The sequence below is a fragment of the Amia ocellicauda genome, chromosome 7, assembly GCF_036373705.1.
Source record: "Amia ocellicauda isolate fAmiCal2 chromosome 7, fAmiCal2.hap1, whole genome shotgun sequence".
NCBI lineage: Eukaryota > Metazoa > Chordata > Actinopteri > Amiiformes > Amiidae > Amia > Amia ocellicauda.
Window position 1 is genome coordinate 44,372,717 of NC_089856.1, and position 17,730 is coordinate 44,390,446.

Genomic DNA, 17,730 nt, shown 5'->3' on the forward strand with positions numbered 1-17,730 from the left:
CCGTGTTATGGGGTATAGATCTCCGACAGCCCAGCCCTGAGAAGCGTTGCATTTCAGTGTATTTCCAGGTGCCCAACAGTGCAGTTCAAGTCCCTGATCAGTTAATGAAGGATCATTGACACAAAGTTATTACACTCACACACCACATAAACATCAACAGTGAAACTGATCCCGAGCACCATTCCATTCACCATCATGTATAGTCATAATAAGTTTTAAACAATGCATTTTTAGATTGGGAGAATTTAATTTACAGATTATCATGTACAATTTTCACTCTCATATTTACATTCTGATTTGCTGCCTTGTTCCACCGCCACAACTACGCCCTTGAAGCAAAAGTATAGCGATAGCTTCTCACAATTGTAGCCTTGGGTCATAATAAATAAACTTCATTGGATTAAAAAAATAAAAAGCATGCGGTACGTTTCTATTTTCAGCAAACAGATAAAAGAATAGACGCAGTGGATAACTGGATAATCGAACCACCAGACTATGTCTAGGTGAGTATAATTTTTGCGTGTAAGAGTATAATTTGTGTTTGATTGTTGGGGTACTGTCCGTGTAAAGCAGTTGCAGTGACCCCAGGGCAGTAAGGCCACGTTGACTCGCACGTTGTTGGGGTTGTAAGTGCCCCCCACTCAAACGTTGTTGGGGTTGTAGCACAGCATGTTGAGCTTGATGTTCTCATCCCAGTGACGCAGCAGCAGGAACAACTGGCGCGCCGCCCCCTTCAGCCCGGCCATGTCGACGCCCTCGGGGAGCTGCTGGGCGTGTAGCCAGGCGTCGGCCTTCGCAGCCACCAGCTCCCACTCCACGAAGAACCCAGCGCACTGGTGCTCCAGCCAGGCCAGCGCCACCGCCGTGGCCCAGCCAGCGCTCGCCACGTCCCGCTGAGCCAGCTCCTCCCCCGGCGGCTCCAGACTCCTGCCACCCGCGTCCAGCGGCACCGGTGACACCTCGCACACATCCGTCTCGGAGCCGCGCCCTCTGTCCGCCTGCTGCAGCCCGCCGCCTATCTCCGGGGACACCCCCTCGGAGCTCAGGAGGTCCGGCATGGCGGTGAAGGGACCCACTTCGGAGAAACTCCCCAGACTGGCCCTGAGCTCGACTCCAGCCATCCTCGGTTCCCCCTCGTGGGCTCGGTGGGCCGCGGGCTTGGCATGTGGGGAGGTGCAGCGGTATGGGGGGCTCAGGCTGCTGCGGTGTGTGGTGAATGGAGACGCTCTCCTCAGCCGCTCCAGGGGGATCTGGACGCACTCGGAGTACAGGTCGCTGAGGAGGAAGGCCCCTGAGGCCAGCTGGAGGCGCACCTGTGTCCAGAGAGAGACGGAGTGTTAATACACTTTTCAGATAAGGAAGCTGTGTTTTTATAACATCTGGAATTGGGTGAGAGAATCACAGCACTTTCTATTGTGATAAACATCAAACATGGGGACCTGTTGACAAGGGACTGGGTGGAGTCTCTCACCAGAGGCAGGTAGTCGATCGTCTCTGAGTCGGGGGGTCTTTCGGCCTCTGCAGACAGGCAGTGGGGCTTCAGTGGCCCCTGCTTCCCTGAGGAGCTGGAGCCCAGCAGGCGGCCCAGATTGAACCTGCAGATAAACACACAGAGACTGTGGCCCGGGAACACTTTGTCTTAAAGGACCCGTCCGGTGGGATGTGATTTACAGAGACATAATCATGGTTTTTAGGTACCTTTCTTAAATGGACCATCTTTCGCAGATTATTTCTCAATTGAACCTGGTTTTGACTCTTAGGTGAGAGAGGCTGCCGGAGAGTGTATATGAAACAAGAAGAAACGTATGAAATTCTCCTTCAAGTGGTAACACTCGGTTATGAATGTAAGGCTTACCTGGAGCCGAAGAAGCTCTCCACCGAGCGGCTCTCCACTGAGCGCTGGGATCGCACGGACACGGCAGACGGGCTGCCAGGAAACCAGCTGCCCCCTAAACCTTAGAAACAGGCTATTTTTATATATATATATATATATATATATATACATACACAGTGAGGGGAAAAAAGTATTTGATCCCCTGCTGACTTTGTACGTTTGCCCACTGACAAAGAAATGATCAGTCTATAATTTTAATGGTAGGTGTATTTTAACAGTGAGAGACAGAATAACAACAAAAAAATCCAGAAAAACGCATTTCAAAAAAGTTATAAATTGATTTGCATGTTAATGAGGGAAATAAGTATTTGACCCCTTCGACTTAGTACTTGGTGGCAAAACCCTTGTTGGCAATCACAGAGGTCAGACGTTTCTTGGAGTTGGCCACCAGGTTTGCACACATCTCAGGAGGGATTTTGTCCCACTCCTCTTTGCAGATCCTCTCCAAGTCATTAAGGTTTCAAGGCTGACGTTTGGCAACTTGAACCTTCAGCTCCCTCCACAGATTTTCTATGGGATTAAGGTCTGGAGACTGGCTAGGCCACTTCAGGACCTTAATGTGCTTCTTCTTGAGCCACTCCTTTGTTGCCTTGGCTGTGTGTTTTGGGTCATTGTCATGCTGGAATACCCATCCACGACCCATTTTCAATGCCCTGGCTGAGGGAAGGAGGTTCTCACCCAAGATTTGACGGTACATGGCCCCGTCCATCGTCCCTTTGATGCGGTGCAGTTGTCCTGTCCCCTTAGCAGAAAAACACCCCCAAAGCATAATGTTTCCACCTCCATGTTTGACGGTGGGGATGGTGTTCTTGGGGTCATTCCTCCTCCTCCAAACACGGCGAGTTGAGTTGATGCCAAAGAGCTCGATTTTGGTCTCATCTGACCACAACACTTTCACCCAGTTCTCCTCTGAATCATTCAGATGTTGATTGGCAAACTTCAGACGGGCCTGTACATGTGCTTTCTTGAGCAGGGGGACCTTGCGGGCGCTGCAGGATTTCAGTCCTTCACGGCGTACTGTGTTACCAATTGTTTTCTTGGTGACTATGGTCCCAGCTGCCTTGAGATCATTAACAAGATCCTCCCGTATAGTTCTGGGCTGATTCCTCACCGTTCTCATGATCATTGAAACTCCACGAGGTGAGATCTTGCATGGAGCCCCAGACTGAGGGAGACTGACAGTTATTTTGTGTTTCTTCCATTTGCGAATAATCGCACCAACTGTTGTCACCTTCTCACCAAGCTGCTTGGCGATGGTCTTGTAGCCCATTCCAGCCTTGTGTAGGTCTACAATCTTGTCCCTGACATCCTTGGACAGCTCTTTGGTCTTGGCCATAGTGGAGAGTTTGGAATCTGATTGATTGATTGCTTCTGTGGACAGGTGTCTTTTATACAGGTAACGAGCTGAGATTAGGAGCACTCCCTTTAAGAGAGTGCTCCTAATCTCAGCTCGTTACCTGTATAAAAGACACCTGGGAGCCAGAAATCTTGCTGATTGATATGGGATCAAATACTTATTTCCCTCATTAACATGCAAATCAATTTATAACTTTTTTGAAATGCGTTTTTCTGGATTCTTTTGTTGTTATTCGCTCTCTCACTGTTAAAATACAACTACCATTAAAATTATAGACTGATCATTTCTTTGTTAGTGGGCAAACGTACAAAATCAGCAGGGGATCAAATACTTTTTTCCCTCACTGTATACTGTAATCCTTAAACATGGAGCATAAATGACAGGATTATTATTTAGTATGTGCACCCTAAATTTGAAATCTTTTAGCATGGTTGTTTTAATTGTACTGTATTTATAGATCTAGATCTACAGAGTTGTGCTGACCAGCAGGGTGTCAATTTCTTTGCCCAAAATAAGAGTTTGATAATTGATTCCAAATGAACATGCTACTCTTCATGACTTGAATATTACAAAGGGGCTTCCAAATAAGACATGGGGCCCCACACATAAATAGTTAGGATGTGTTTTGTGTTCATACTAAACAGTACGATGTGATAGTGGGGGGCAGTTTGAAAGGTAACAGGAGCCACTCACTGCTCTCCCAGGACGTGACGCTGCAGGGTGAAGCCGGGGAATCCTCCCTTTCTGAGGAAAGAAGAGAAACAATTCAAATACAACTCTGGAAAAAATGAAGAGACCACTTAACATTGATTTCTGAACTTGGAGTGGTCTCTTCATTTTTTCCAGAGCTGTATATACTAAAGGTGCTTGAATGCAAGCCGGTTGGTCAGGACAGGAAATGTGATATATCTCAATATTCTGACAAAGTGAGAGGAAACACCTGTAGGCTTCATTCATACACTGTGCAGAGATGAGTAAACTGTTTTATTACAAAACAAGATAAGATTAATGTCAATAGTACCGTATCGTATAAGGCGAGTACACCTTCTGTCTGGCACTGTATACAGTGTTTTAAACCAAGCTTACAAAATTGACATGGCTTTCAATAAATGTGTTTCTAAATATCCTAAATGCCAGGCTGAATAACAGTGTAACTATGGAAAACAGAGAAAGGCTTAGGATAAGTCTGTTTGCCTTGAAATTAGTTTGCCTGTTCATTAAAAAGGGAAGTGGGAGACTGAGAAAGCAAGAGATTAAATAGCCACCTGTAGTAACAAACGTGTCGTCGAATTCCTCCGAGTCGCGGCTGGATGGTCGGTGGCCCAAACCCGCAGAGTACGTGCGCAGGCACCGGCTGCCCGACTGGGAACTCCTGTGAGAGCCGGGCCGCATGCCTGACAGTCACAGAATCAAAGTCAATGCCCTATTAAAGCATTTATACAATGATGTCTTCTTCAATTTCTATTGTTGTTTTGTGCTTTTGTGTGTGAATGAGGGGTACTTGGTTAGACTACCAACACGAGGTTTAGTTCGGTGAGAAAACTGTACTTGTTTTCCCCACACAATGGTCCTGTATGGTCCCTACCTCCACGTACACAGATCTGAAGTACCTGTATTGCGCACTTCCACCGAGCCGCTCAGGCCCTCGTTAGTGTTGGTATCAACAGCAGCGAATGCCGTGTACATGCAGATGATTTTACAAGCCTTGCTGGTCTGAATGGCTTTCAACCTGTACCTCTTGGCTTGCCCTGGGTAAAAAAGGAGAAAAAAAGGTTACAAAGACAAAATGTACTGGGAAATAGTGTATTTGTTTAATTTAACTATTAAACAGTATTTAAATATCTCAAGAGTTACACAATTGAAAAAAATAACATTTTGGCCACATCCACAACTTTAAATGCCATAGATTTGTTAAGAAATAACCTCACTGTGTAAAGGATCAGTAAACACCTACTACACAGGTATACAGGTTGAAAAGAGATTACATTTGCATTGATTTCTATGAGAATTGAACCACAGTGTACTGGAGAGTCTAATGAGGACATAATAACAGTGAATGGTCCTTTTCTGTGCATCACTGGTGTAAAAATGACTATTTGACCCCTACATGGTGTCCCTCACCATTCTCAATATCCAGCTCTTTCTCAGCCATGTGCTCAAAGTCCCTGATGACCGAACGCGCAGTCAGCTGATGCACCATCTCCCCCCAACTGTTATTTCTGTCCCCTGGCATCTGCTGTGCCAACAGATCATCCAGGGGCACGGAGACCTCCCAGGAGACAGGTTTCCCAGCCAGGAGGCCGTGGATGACAGAGCGACACTGTGCCGGGGGAGCGGGGGTTGCAGAGGGGGTCTTCTCTAGAGGGACGGCAGCGAACAGGTACTCGGGGTCTGTGAAGGAGTCCCAGTCCAGTGGGGAGGCGGGGAACAGGAGGCTATCTAAAATATGGGCAGAAGGAAACATCTGACAGTCAAGATTACCAAGCGGAACTATTATTCAACCATTTCTTCTATGGTAGGGCTGCAAATATATTGTAATCATCTCTGGTGCCCAGATCTCAGGTGAATTTTATTCAGTCATTGTTGTTGAATGCCCGGCACCCCATCCCCACAGACTCACTGGAGTTGGCGAGGCTCCTGCGGGAGAAAGCTCCCTGCAGGGTGGGCTGTGTCTCCCCATCGCTCTCTTCCAACCTCCTGCCCAGCGTTTGGTCGAATGACACCTTCTCCAAAGCCCGTCGCAGACGGTGCATGTCCAGATCACCCTGGGGGGATGAGAAGCTGCGACTGGACATGGCTGAGCGTGCCAGGGCCCTCTGCGTCCGACAGGACTCCTCCGAGCCGGACACTGCCCCTGCCTACAGGACAGTAAATCACTCAGTTAGACTAAATTAAACTTAAGCTTTAGTTTACAGATATAAACATCCTATAAGACCCAATGGACCTACAAGTATAGGTTTCACTCAATCACTGTTGACAGGGTGTTGTTCACCTTTGCCGCTAAAGCCTCAGTTTGCTGTGGCAGAGGGGTCTGTTTCCACGATCTCTCCCAGCGTGAGAGGCCCCTGTGCTCCTGCTGGGACACCTTCTCCAGGCCCTGTGGCAGAGAGCCTGTTTCCACAGAGAGGTCGTGACCGCCGGGCGAGTCGGTGCTGGAGGAGCCGTGAGGCAGGCCTCTCTCACTGCTGATGGAGCAGCGCGTCAGCATGTACTGGTCCTGCACGTAGGAGGCCTGCAAAATCCTCTGGCGGACATCGCTCGACGTCTCCAGCTCCTCACCTGCAACAAGCAATGTGGAATAATGTATCCAGTACTCTGAAGGTCCAGGACACGAAGCTTTAAACTGTACACAATATTGGAAAGGTTTATCATGGTAATATTATCTATTGGGTTGGATGTTTCTCTTGGAGCTCGTACTTGGTCTGGAAGAAAGCACAAATGCCCTGTACTGTATCCCTCAAATAGTAATACAATAACATTAACCAACATCTCATTGCATTGCCCAGGAAGCCGGCTGCATTGGAAGGTGCTGTTGTAGTGCATACCTGTGACTGCGTCAACGGGCCGAGCGCAGGGAAACTCGGATGAGATCTCCCGAGAGATCTCCCTCAGGGCCTCCTCGACGTCATAGTGCTCCAGGGGAGCCGAGGGGTTCGGGTAGATCTCCGTGGTGGAGGGAGAGGAGAGCTCGTCCTGAGACTGACCGAACACAGAGCAGACCGACCCTTGAGAGAGCCCTTTGGGAAGGCGACCCTTCACCTGCGACAGGAGGGCGAGGCACGGGAAGAACGTGCTGGCTGTATGAGAGCACTCGAAATATCAATACAAGTCTGTAAAATGATCTCAAGAGTTGGCATTTCTGCAGTCTAACACAATCTATCCCTGTATATCTAATCTATATTTTTCGAACTAATTAGTAATTATAATTCCAATATGTGTTTGGCAGTGGATTCTTCCTTCTACTGAATGCAAATCCAATCTGTAATTGGTATTTGGGTCGAATTTCTATTCGATAGCGTAGATTTCACTATTGATTTTCACTACGGATTCTCTTTTTTTTCCACACAAACCAAAATCGGATTTGGATTTTTGTTTTTTTAATCCCTGGCAGAGAAATACTGCACCCTAAACTAAAAGAGTAATTCCTTTAAATCCTGCTGTATGAGGATCTCTGCTCTCTGCATCTGAATTGTGACTTCTTAACATCTCACTACTGCCTTTTTCAAAAGCTTTAAAGAGTATTTTAAATATGTTATAATTTATTTATCACTGATATGTTTTCGATAGTGGCAGTTTAAACACCTGTTGTTTAAAATGTAATAAAATTAATGAATTGATAAATAAGGACTTTTCTTTCTACTAGAACTGAAGAATCGCAGACATAGGTAGAGACACCAGTCGTGAAAACATCAGCATTAGAATTTACACCCCCTAATTGCAACTTACCCCAGCTTTCCTGCTCCTAAAAGCAGACACATCATAGAGAGTGCAGTAGCCAATCAGGCGGCTGCCAGGGTAGAGGGGGCCGATTTCATTGGGCGAGAGCAGCGCCTCCATGTTGTCTGGCACGTACCAGTCAATGTGGACGTCGGTGAGCACGGGTTCCAGAGCTTTCTTCAGGGACTTTATCAGCTTGTAAGAGGAAGGGAATGAATTGGTTTTGCATTGTGGCCACTGCTATGCGCCCCACGTGGGACTCCAGCACAAGTCCTGCCAACAGCAGTTCAACATGTAAAGGAAATCTTACTTTCAATGAAAAACAAGAGCTTGTTCTGATGTACAATAGTTTGAACGTCTGGTAGGATTTATTTCATATTTTATTCTTCTTGTGTTATCTCTATTTTCTAAATTGTGTGGCACATCCGAGACTGCACAATAGTAGTTTTGAATGTGATTAAAATGTTAGGCTAATTAATTGGATGAAATAAAGGTTTGGAAGTATTAAAACCAATACACAATAGCAAACAAAATAAGAAAATATGAAACGGCAAATTCTCCTGAGAAAAAATTGTATATACAAAAAGGGAGGAATGGTTACATTGAGATTGTTTAGAGAGCATTATTTTGTGTAATTTAGCTAAATGTTGCATTTAAATGTAGATACGCATAAAAAATAAGGTTACATTTTGGTCCAGGCTAGCTTTTGGGTTATAGTCCCCAGTAAATGTTCTACTGAGGTTTCTACTGAGTTACCTGAATGTTGTGTAGATTTGTATGGGCCTAGCTTGAAATTGTGGCATTGGCTAAGGCTTTGCTGCAGGCTGTTGTGACAGCAATAATCATTTATAATAATAATAATAATTTAAGTGCTAAACAAAAAATGATGTAATGCATCAACAAAGTAGAGAAACAAGTTGAGTTACTGACATAGAGCCATTACTAATGCTTGGTAACCTGTGCCTCAAAGCACTCAGTTTCAGTTTTTCCTGTGTAAATCCCATTACCGTTTCAGTTTTCGTGCTGGTCATACTCCACCAGAGGGCAGTGTGAGGTCATACTCACCTTGGGCTGCAGTCTCTCCTCTTCCCCACAGAACTCCGCACTGCCGCCGGTCACCCCTGCGACACCACACAGGAGCCGCCGGCAAGCGAGAGCGCCCAAGCCCAGACCGAAGCACCTGCCAACCAATCAAACTGCACATCAGGCCCGTCGTTGGTAGAAAGAAGAAAGAGACACAACCATGTAGTACAGAATTTGTCCTATCTTTCAATTAAAGCAAGTTTGTTTGCAGAAAAGGTCTCATTTCTTTCAATAACATTAACTGTTGAAACTGTCAGTTCTTTTGAGAAGACAAAACAAACCCAGGATTGAATTGTGCGTTTGGCAGGCGTGTTGTTTGTCCATTTTCTCGGTTTAGCACAGCACTGAACGGCACGGAATCTGCTATCAGATTTAGACAAACACTGAGGTGAAACCAAAGGGCTCAGTATGGTGACACTTTGCATACTTGACACTGGTAGAGTTATCTATCAAACTTGAACAAACCAAGTAGCTGTGTACAGAAACATGACCAACAGTCAATCAAATGTGCTGTATGATACACTTTGCATGTTTTGCATGCAACAAATCTGAACGCTCCAAAACACCACATGTGTTACACATAAAGTCAAATTATTTAACAATAGTAGAGGGGTTACAGTATGTTTGCTTGGGGGGAGTTTTGCAGCCATTGGCTATGTGGTGCGGGGGCCATTTTGTGTCACCTTTTCTGAAACAGTCATCTCTGAAACTATGTTGAATGTGCCTTGTCATCTTAATACCCAACGTAAGGGTATCAACCTGTCACAATCCATGTTGGCCACTTGCGGAGCGACCTCTAATAAGCAGGACACACAGAGCTGCACATTTCACCAGCGCTCTGTTTACCTGGCCGAGCTGGCGTGCCGCCTCACCAGCTCGATGACTCTGCCCAGGCTGCTTACTGTGCCGTCGGTGATGATGAAAAGCTGGCGAGGGTAAGCCCGGTGTGCCGGTTGCTGGTAGACCCAGGATAAAGCACCCAGGAGGTTGGTGCCCCCCATGCTGGCCCTCATCTTATAAATGAACTCACAAGCCAAAGAGAGAGTATGCTGCGAAGAAGAAGAAGAGGTAACATCAAATTAAATAGATAAATACTAGATTCTCACCAAAATCAGTCATACAGAAAACCCTTTCAATCGAATTTAAATGCAGTGTGCAATCTGTAAAACAGGCCAATGCTGTAACACACAACTTTTTATGAATTCATGACATGTCACCATATGGTCTCTTATTTCTTAAACAGCGTTCTTTATCCGCAGGTGTTATAATTAAACCTGATATCTGGTTGTCTGGGCAACCCCTCCTGTGTCCCACACCTCCCACGAGGCAGCGCCGATCTCTCTCAGCACAAGAACATTCAAGGTAACTTTCACTTTGTTACGTCTGAAGTGTTTGACATGAAATGCTATGCTTAAGCTTTTAATTCGGTGCATTGATTTAGTTACACTTTTTAATTATTATTATTTCTGCAGCACCTAAGTCCTTCCATCTCCCTGTACGCTTGCATGCTTGTAAGCTCAGGTTAAAGAGTTTTAATCACATCCAATTGCACTGGTGAGGCAAAGGTTATACTCCTCCTCTTTTTCTGCTTGACAAAACTCTTTGGAATAATTAGAACTCAATTGTCTAAATAAAACATTCAAAGCTAGGTGACACACATTTCTACCGAGTGTCCACATCTGATTCTTGCCACATATGCGACTTCTCCTCTCCGATACTCACATCAGTACAGATCTTACTGGCGGAGAAGAGATTCTTGATCGTGGAGCCAAAGCACACAATGTTCAGCAGGGTCCCTGGGGGGAGGCTTTTAACTGCCACTATCATAGCATCCTGAGAAAGAAGAGGACGAAAACGTATTTTAGAATCTCCCGCCCCCCCAAAGGCAAGACAATAATTTGTGTGTGAGAGGTGCGTGTCCCCGTGGGGGGGCATGTGGACACCTTGATCTTGTCCAGGTTGGCTGCGCTCACGCTTCCGCTGCAGTCCATGAGGAACAGCAGCTCCCGGGTGGCCTGCTGCAGCTCCGCCGGGTCGCTCTGGAGGTCAGGGCAGAAGTTCAGCATCAGGACGGGGTTGCAGAGGATATCCTTGTGGAAACGCTTCCTCACGAACTCCAGCTGCAACATGGGTGGAGGAAAAAGCCTTGAAACTGTGAAGGCAACCACCCCAAATGAACCCCATACGAGGTGGGTGAGCGGGTCTCATTGTCCTGCAGTTTAGTAGCAGCGAACTTCAGCATCTGGGGACTAAATAACAGCATACCCCAATGTCCAACTGTCTTTAATACATCAAATAGACTGGTGTTTCTACTGTTATACATCTTTATAATGCACTGGTGGTTGTAGAAAATAATGTCTATCTATTTAAAGTATTTATTTATCTGTTCTAACTACTCTATTATTATTATTTTGGGGCTTTCTGCTACTTGGGAAGTTCAACCTGGACATATGCACTTATCAAATGTGCACAGAAAGAGATGGAGAGAGCTATCTATATTGATCATTAAAAGCTGAGCTGCAGAATGTGGTGAAGAGAACAAAGCTACGTGATGTGAAAACTAATAATGCAACGAGCTTCATTACAAGCGTGGAGGATTAATTTCCAGGTCACATCACTCTTTCTGACCTCTGACTGTGTTGTTTATTCAAATTTACATAGGGTGGGTTCCAAACAGGTACTGTGGCTGTAGATTTTGTATCCAGTGTCCTAAAATATACCACGACCTTTTTAGTAGGGGTGCTGGATTACATTTAATCATGTGAAGTCACAGAAGATACAAGTGAATGAAAATATGATGTGAAAAGGTGGCGTATCATGCGCCTCGGTCGAGTCGGCCTCACCCGTTTCTCGGTCTCCGCCTCCTTCTTGGCACAGCGAACGAAATCTCGGCGGCTGCAGACATGGTGCTCGTACTCCTTGAATGACAGCCGGCCCTTCTCCAGGAGCACGTGGGGGGAGTGTGGCTCTGAGGAGCGGATACACAATTACAACTCTGTGTGGAAAGACCCCCTTATTTGTCCGAAGAAAACTCTTTATAGAATTCCAACAACTTAGATGTTCTATGATGGGCCTTCGGACAAGCGTTAATGAGAAATCTATAACAATGTCAATGCTTTTGAAGAGAAAGGGTGAAATACTTGCTACTGGTTTCTGTGTGTCAGTTTTGATATTCGAATGTGTGTTTTTGTGTATGCATGTGTGTGCGTGTGTGTGCATGCATGAGTCTAACTTTTGATTCACCTTAGTGGTTTGTTCAAAAAGACCCTTGTGGTTATCTTGAGCAATGCCAGGCTGGATTGATTGTCATGGGGAAATGTTTTTATTTACTGTACGGATAATTTAGTTGGGCAGCTCGGCTGAGTGCTTTAATATTTAATGTATCGGTTCAGAAATGTTTTATGGGTATTTGTAAGCGTGCGTCTCTTTTACAGTAATCACGTGGCTGTTTTGCAGAGGCAATGGTCGCAGTTTTTAATTCACTTAAAAGGTTTTAATTCACTTGACTGATGTGTGTAAATCTAGTTGTTATAAGCATGTGTGCTTTGCATTTTGATTAGCATGATTTTAAGTTCTGATTGCCAGTTTAGTTTTTGTGTGTGTGTGTGTGCTTTTTCTAATAGGCTTTGACACAGTTCATTGTCTGCACACCACTTCAATAGGAATTAATTGTTCAATCGAATAACAATTTTGATTTCTTTGTGAATTCCTCAGCTGAACCATCAAATAAAATGACCTCTACTGCCGCAACACAAATCCAGTTGATTTGGGGTGCTGATTAAAACAGCAACTTGAGCAAAACAGCAATTTTCATTCCTTGATTCCATGCAGCATTTGGCCTCAACTAGAGAGTGCAGCCACTGCGAAGCCACTCAATCGGCCTTGTTTCCAAGCCACATTTTCCTACAATTTTCCTGCTAGGCGCTCTAGGACAGAAACACACTGTGTAATGATATAGGCTGATATACAATATATAAGTTGTAAGTAGAGCGGTTCAGTGTTTGGCCATCACAGGGCACTGTGTAATATAGAAGCACCTACTGAATAAAGAGGCCAGTGCATGTTATAGCAGCTCATGTAGCTGTAAATGTGGTTGGTTTGAAAGACGTCCCTGGCTACACTATGTAAAAGAGAACGATCATGTTGTTTTTCACCACTTTCAAAGCAACTGACCAATGACTAATCCGCAGGGTTTCAAAGGCAAAGTGAAAGCTAGGAGCAGTTATCTTACAGTGAGCTACTTGTCAGAAAAATGTACACTCCTACTAACGGGATACATAAACCAATCATTTCTGTCCCTCCCTAAGCACTCACCACACAGGTGCAGAAGTATCTCCAGGTGGCGGTCGTACAGGTGCTCCTCGGCCAGGGTGATATAGGTGGCCGAGGCAGAGTGGGCACTGGGGTCCGCGTCAGCCCTCAGTGCGTGAGTCGGGCTCTCCAGACCTTCAGGAGCAAGGACCACCAGGGAGGAGTTAAAGAACAGCTACACATGGTTTAAAATGATCAAGTGTTTCTCTTATTTGCAAAAGATGTTTGTTCACAATATGTTTAATTGAGTGTAGGCCCACCTGTGGTATTCATTATGACTGGAATCAGTTTGATAAAGAGTCAGAGGGGTGTCATTAAACTAAATAAATATTCTCACCCAGTGCATGCAATGTAAGTTTAATTTTGGAGAGCCAAAGATCACGAAAGTAAATTATTTTCAATACATATTTTAACAGTACACAGCAAGTCATGTATGCATTCTTTTGTTTTTATATATATATTTATGGATTTATTTTGTTTCCAGAACATGCTTTGGGAAACCATTGATCCTGTGCTGATGAAATATTCTAATTTAGCTCTTTATTACTCTTGGAATTTGGAACAAACTGAAACCAGATGTCTCCCCCCTGTCTCCGTCTCTCTTGTGGTCAGACCTTGACACAATCCAGCACACTGACACATTTCATAAGGACCAATATCAGGACCAAAATTGGGTCTGCAGTACATCAGTTCATGAGACTGACTCGGGATATTGATTTCTTTACCTCTCAGACTGCACCAACGCCACCTCGAAACAGGAATATTGTGTTTGGAAAGACTGAGTAATGACAGAGGGGAAAAGGGAGTTTCGGGGGAGGGCAGGGATTTAATCATTTAGATTTTCTTCCTGGCATTGAATGGCCATTCGATAATCCTGTCACTGTATGTTGTGTACCGCATTAATCATTACAAACAGTAAACAGAGTGCCAAAGGCAATCATTATCTGTGATTGTATTTCACACAATTCCTGAGGAGGTTGAATTAAGAAAAAAGTAACAGCAGAACTAGTGGTGTTTATTTATTGATAATTATGATAAAGGGTGAGAAATTGAGTAAATATGTGTCATTTGCAATTAAAACAAAGGCCAACGTTTGGCTCATATACAATTATTTGTATTATTATTAGTGTTTCTGTCTGGTAACATTTAATTAGTGTGTACTCTTGGTTAGCTCCACAAAATGTGTAAATTTGCCTTTTCGGTATATCACTTTAGATTGCGTAGCCCAATTTAATATTAAATAGATATTCAATTGATAATCTATTCACATTCAACGTATTGCTAAATATTAATTTAATATCTATCTATACCAAAAACATTGAAATCATGAACCAAACACAAGTTTCAAAATCACGAGATATCAAACCCATACGCCAAGTTACAAGAAATAATTGTTTAGATGGCTGAGATATTGTTTTTTCCACATTGACAACGTTTTTGGTATAGATACAGTTTACAATAACATTCTATTGAACTTTAATTAACAAGTAGTTGAATGTTTATAGATTTTCAATTGAATATCTATTTAATATTAAATTGGACCACACATTCTAAAGCGTTACCCCCTTTTCTTGCCATACAAACTGAGACAGGTCAGACAGCTTGAGGATTTTGGTGCCGGTGTCTTACCTGCTAGAAGGCAAGCTCCTCTCACCAGCAGTTCAAAGTTCAGTTCATACGGCAGAGGGTTAGAAGCCTGGCTGGTGAAGATGGCACGGGCACACTGCTGGGCAGCACCTGGGGCCTTGTCCTGTTTCCCATGGGTGGCACCAAAGCAGCTGGTAGGACTGAGGGAGCAAGATTACATCAGGACCCATAAACTCAGTACAACACAAATCTTAATATGACCTTGGTGGGTGACAGTGTTTATCTAATCCCAGGCCCCAACCTACATTAGTAGAACAACAGTAACATGCACAAAAAATATGATCCCTGCTGGACAACCTACACCAGAAAATACTTTGTAGCGGAATTCAACTAACAGACTTACAGATTCCCCTTAGACAGAGCTGTATGGTAAACCCATCTCAGCCAGAATGGTAAGGATTTGCCTTTGTAATAATGCTGTGGTAATTCAATCAAAATCACAGTTGATAAAACCAAGGAAAGTGAACCTACCTGTTCTCCTCACACCTCCCCCCAATCTCGCTCTTGCTTTGAGCCACCCTGCCCGTCACAAGAGGGGTGAATACCACAGGGAAAACCAACCGGATTGCCCCATTCTCCAGAGTGGGAGGTTCCAAGGTGGTGTTAATGATGACGGTGACAATATCCATCGGGCCAATCACCCCCGTGCCAATGATGAAAGTGGTTCGCTCCAAGTCTTCATCCAGAATGAGGTGTCCTGAAATCACAGTCTGACAGTCAATTTCGCTCTTTCAGAAGACCCTGCTTCATAGGAACTCTACGGATAAGTATTCCCTTTAAAGATATAAATGGTATTTCCTCTTACAACCCCCAAAATCATGTCACTCTTGCTCTTAGAAGTAAACCAATGCCCTGCATTGGTATCACATGACAAGCTTCCTTTCCCTTGTGTCAGTAACCTTGCTGAACATAGCGCCACAGCCACGCTAAACAAATTATTATTTGCATGTGTGCTCCTATCGTGCGGCCATGTTTGTGCAGAGGAATGTGTGGAGGAATGCTGTTGTAGTAAATTAATACATACATACATCTCTATACTGAACAATGAATTGCTCCTGACATAAAACAATATTCTGTCCTTTGTACTGATCTACTTTACGCTAAAGTCTGCTAAGAAATAAATAATAATAATAATAATAATAATAATAATAATAATAATAATAATAATAAAAAAATAATAAAGGACCAGTTGAGGAAGAGAAGCCGTTCCTCATAAAGTGTTTTCATTAAATGATTAAACTGAATTCGGTCATCAATTATAGTGACTTATATGAAGCCACCGCTGGAAACAACAGATCAATCAATGTAACCACTTTAAAGAATTCATAAGAGCTTTTTTGTAGTCAAAATCAATTGCGGTGACCGGCTCTGATAAGCACTTCAATTTGTGTACAGATGTGGCCAACAAAGTTCTGCCCTCTGTGTGCAGCTGCGATTGTCAGAATTCATAGTCAAACACTTAAACAAAAATACACTGTACTCAATAAACCACTGGACAATAGTTATTTATTAAAAACAAATCTAAAACAGTTGTAGTACTCTGTGACAGAGACCAGGATCTTTGGGGACAACCCAAAAGTTTGGCACCACCATGTTTTGGACAACGGCAGGGTTTGGGGATTTTCATCTTAATATGGACCACAGCCCCCCATTTATTTTCAATAATCCACTTGGCCATTGTAATTGGCAAACTTATCCTAGTTGTGTTTTAAATTGCCACTTTCTTCTGCACTTTCTACATTGTTGTGAGCAGGAGGCACTAAATGCTTACCATTGGTACAGTGCATGTCCCGGCTGGAGGTCCCACAGCAACCCCACTCCTTACCATTTGAGCACTGCGTCTCCACACCTGAGCTGGCGGTGCAGCAGTCCAGGCAGCAGTCCTCAGCCTTGGCTCTGCTCTGGATCTGTACGCTCAGCATCCTCCCAGAAATCACCGCTTCGAATCCCACCACGATCTCCGTTTCTCCCAGAGGGTACACAAACACGCCTGAAACACACAGGAATGTCTGAAACAGAGATGTATACATAGGTAGACCAAAAGGTCTGTGCACAAACATGTCTGAAATACAGACAGGGGTGGCAACAGATCTTGAAACAGTTCCTAAAAATATAGATGTAAGTGTCTCCATGACTCATACTTTTTTAGCAAATAAAGATTTCTGAGATTTCTGCTCTGAAACATCAATAGCACGAATTACTGCTCTCTCTGCTCTCTGTCCCTCCGAATATGATTTGATCAACATCAGGAACAAATTCTATACCACTATTGCAGTTGGGAGCAGACACTTATCATCTCTGCGTAGCACTATAGCTGAGATTTAAAACCGTACTTTTAGGAATTGTAATTACTGTCTTTAATGCCTGACACATATAAGCAGAAAAACTTTACCTTCCACTGGCTGTGAATCGTGGTTCACGTAGGTGAGATGAGCAGTGATGCCCAGGGAACAGCCATTGGCACAGGATTTGATGCAGGAGGCTTTGAGCAGCAGAGGAGCCCAGGTCGAGCGGTTCAGCAGCCCTGGCATCTTCTCTGGCCGTACGAGCCACTGGGTATGTCAGGCACTGAGCACGGCAAAGGGAGACGTGGCTTGGAGTTAGACAGCAGGGAAACTAGGTAGAGAAAACTAAGAAGTACGAAGACTACAATTTTGAGATTAAACTTTCAAAGAAAACACAGAGAATGTACATCTGAAATGAAGATGATATTAACATTCAGAACTTATTAACCAATAACCTCTTAATTAGTCCTTAATTAATGTAAATATTGCCTTCACTTCAGAATAGGATCTGCGATAGCCTTTATTGGTGACCAACAACCTATGTATGTGTGCCTCCAGGACATGTTCTCAGTTCACTGTGATTGGTTGTTTAATTACTACAGTATTGATGATTAACAAGCAGTTTATAATCTGCTAATTTGGCCAACATTTTTCCTCACTGGAGAATAGGGGTAGCAAATACTTTATTAACACACAAATAGGAATTATTAAGCAAC

The 17,730-nt window shown here is 44.0% G+C and overlaps 1 protein-coding gene across 1 annotated transcript; it reads right to left on the reverse strand.

Annotated features, from left to right (window-relative positions):
- Positions 1 to 242: 242 nt before the first annotated feature.
- On the reverse strand, positions 243 to 17,279 carry vwa5b2 (von Willebrand factor A domain containing 5B2). The gene is made up of 22 exons (XM_066709836.1): positions 17,122 to 17,279; positions 16,501 to 16,719; positions 15,201 to 15,426; positions 14,712 to 14,869; positions 13,086 to 13,217; positions 11,615 to 11,739; positions 10,715 to 10,891; positions 10,494 to 10,604; positions 9,618 to 9,820; positions 8,754 to 8,868; positions 7,698 to 7,883; positions 6,797 to 7,010; positions 6,244 to 6,530; positions 5,872 to 6,109; positions 5,373 to 5,690; positions 4,862 to 4,999; positions 4,517 to 4,645; positions 3,945 to 3,995; positions 2,874 to 2,883; positions 1,856 to 1,927; positions 1,472 to 1,595; positions 243 to 1,313 (listed from the first exon to the last, which is right to left on the reverse strand). The coding sequence occupies exons 1-22, from the start codon at positions 17,258 to 17,260 to the stop codon at positions 642 to 644; spliced, it is 4,044 nt and encodes a 1,347-aa protein (XP_066565933.1). The 5' UTR covers positions 17,261 to 17,279; the 3' UTR covers positions 243 to 641.
- Positions 17,280 to 17,730: the final 451 nt, after the last annotated feature.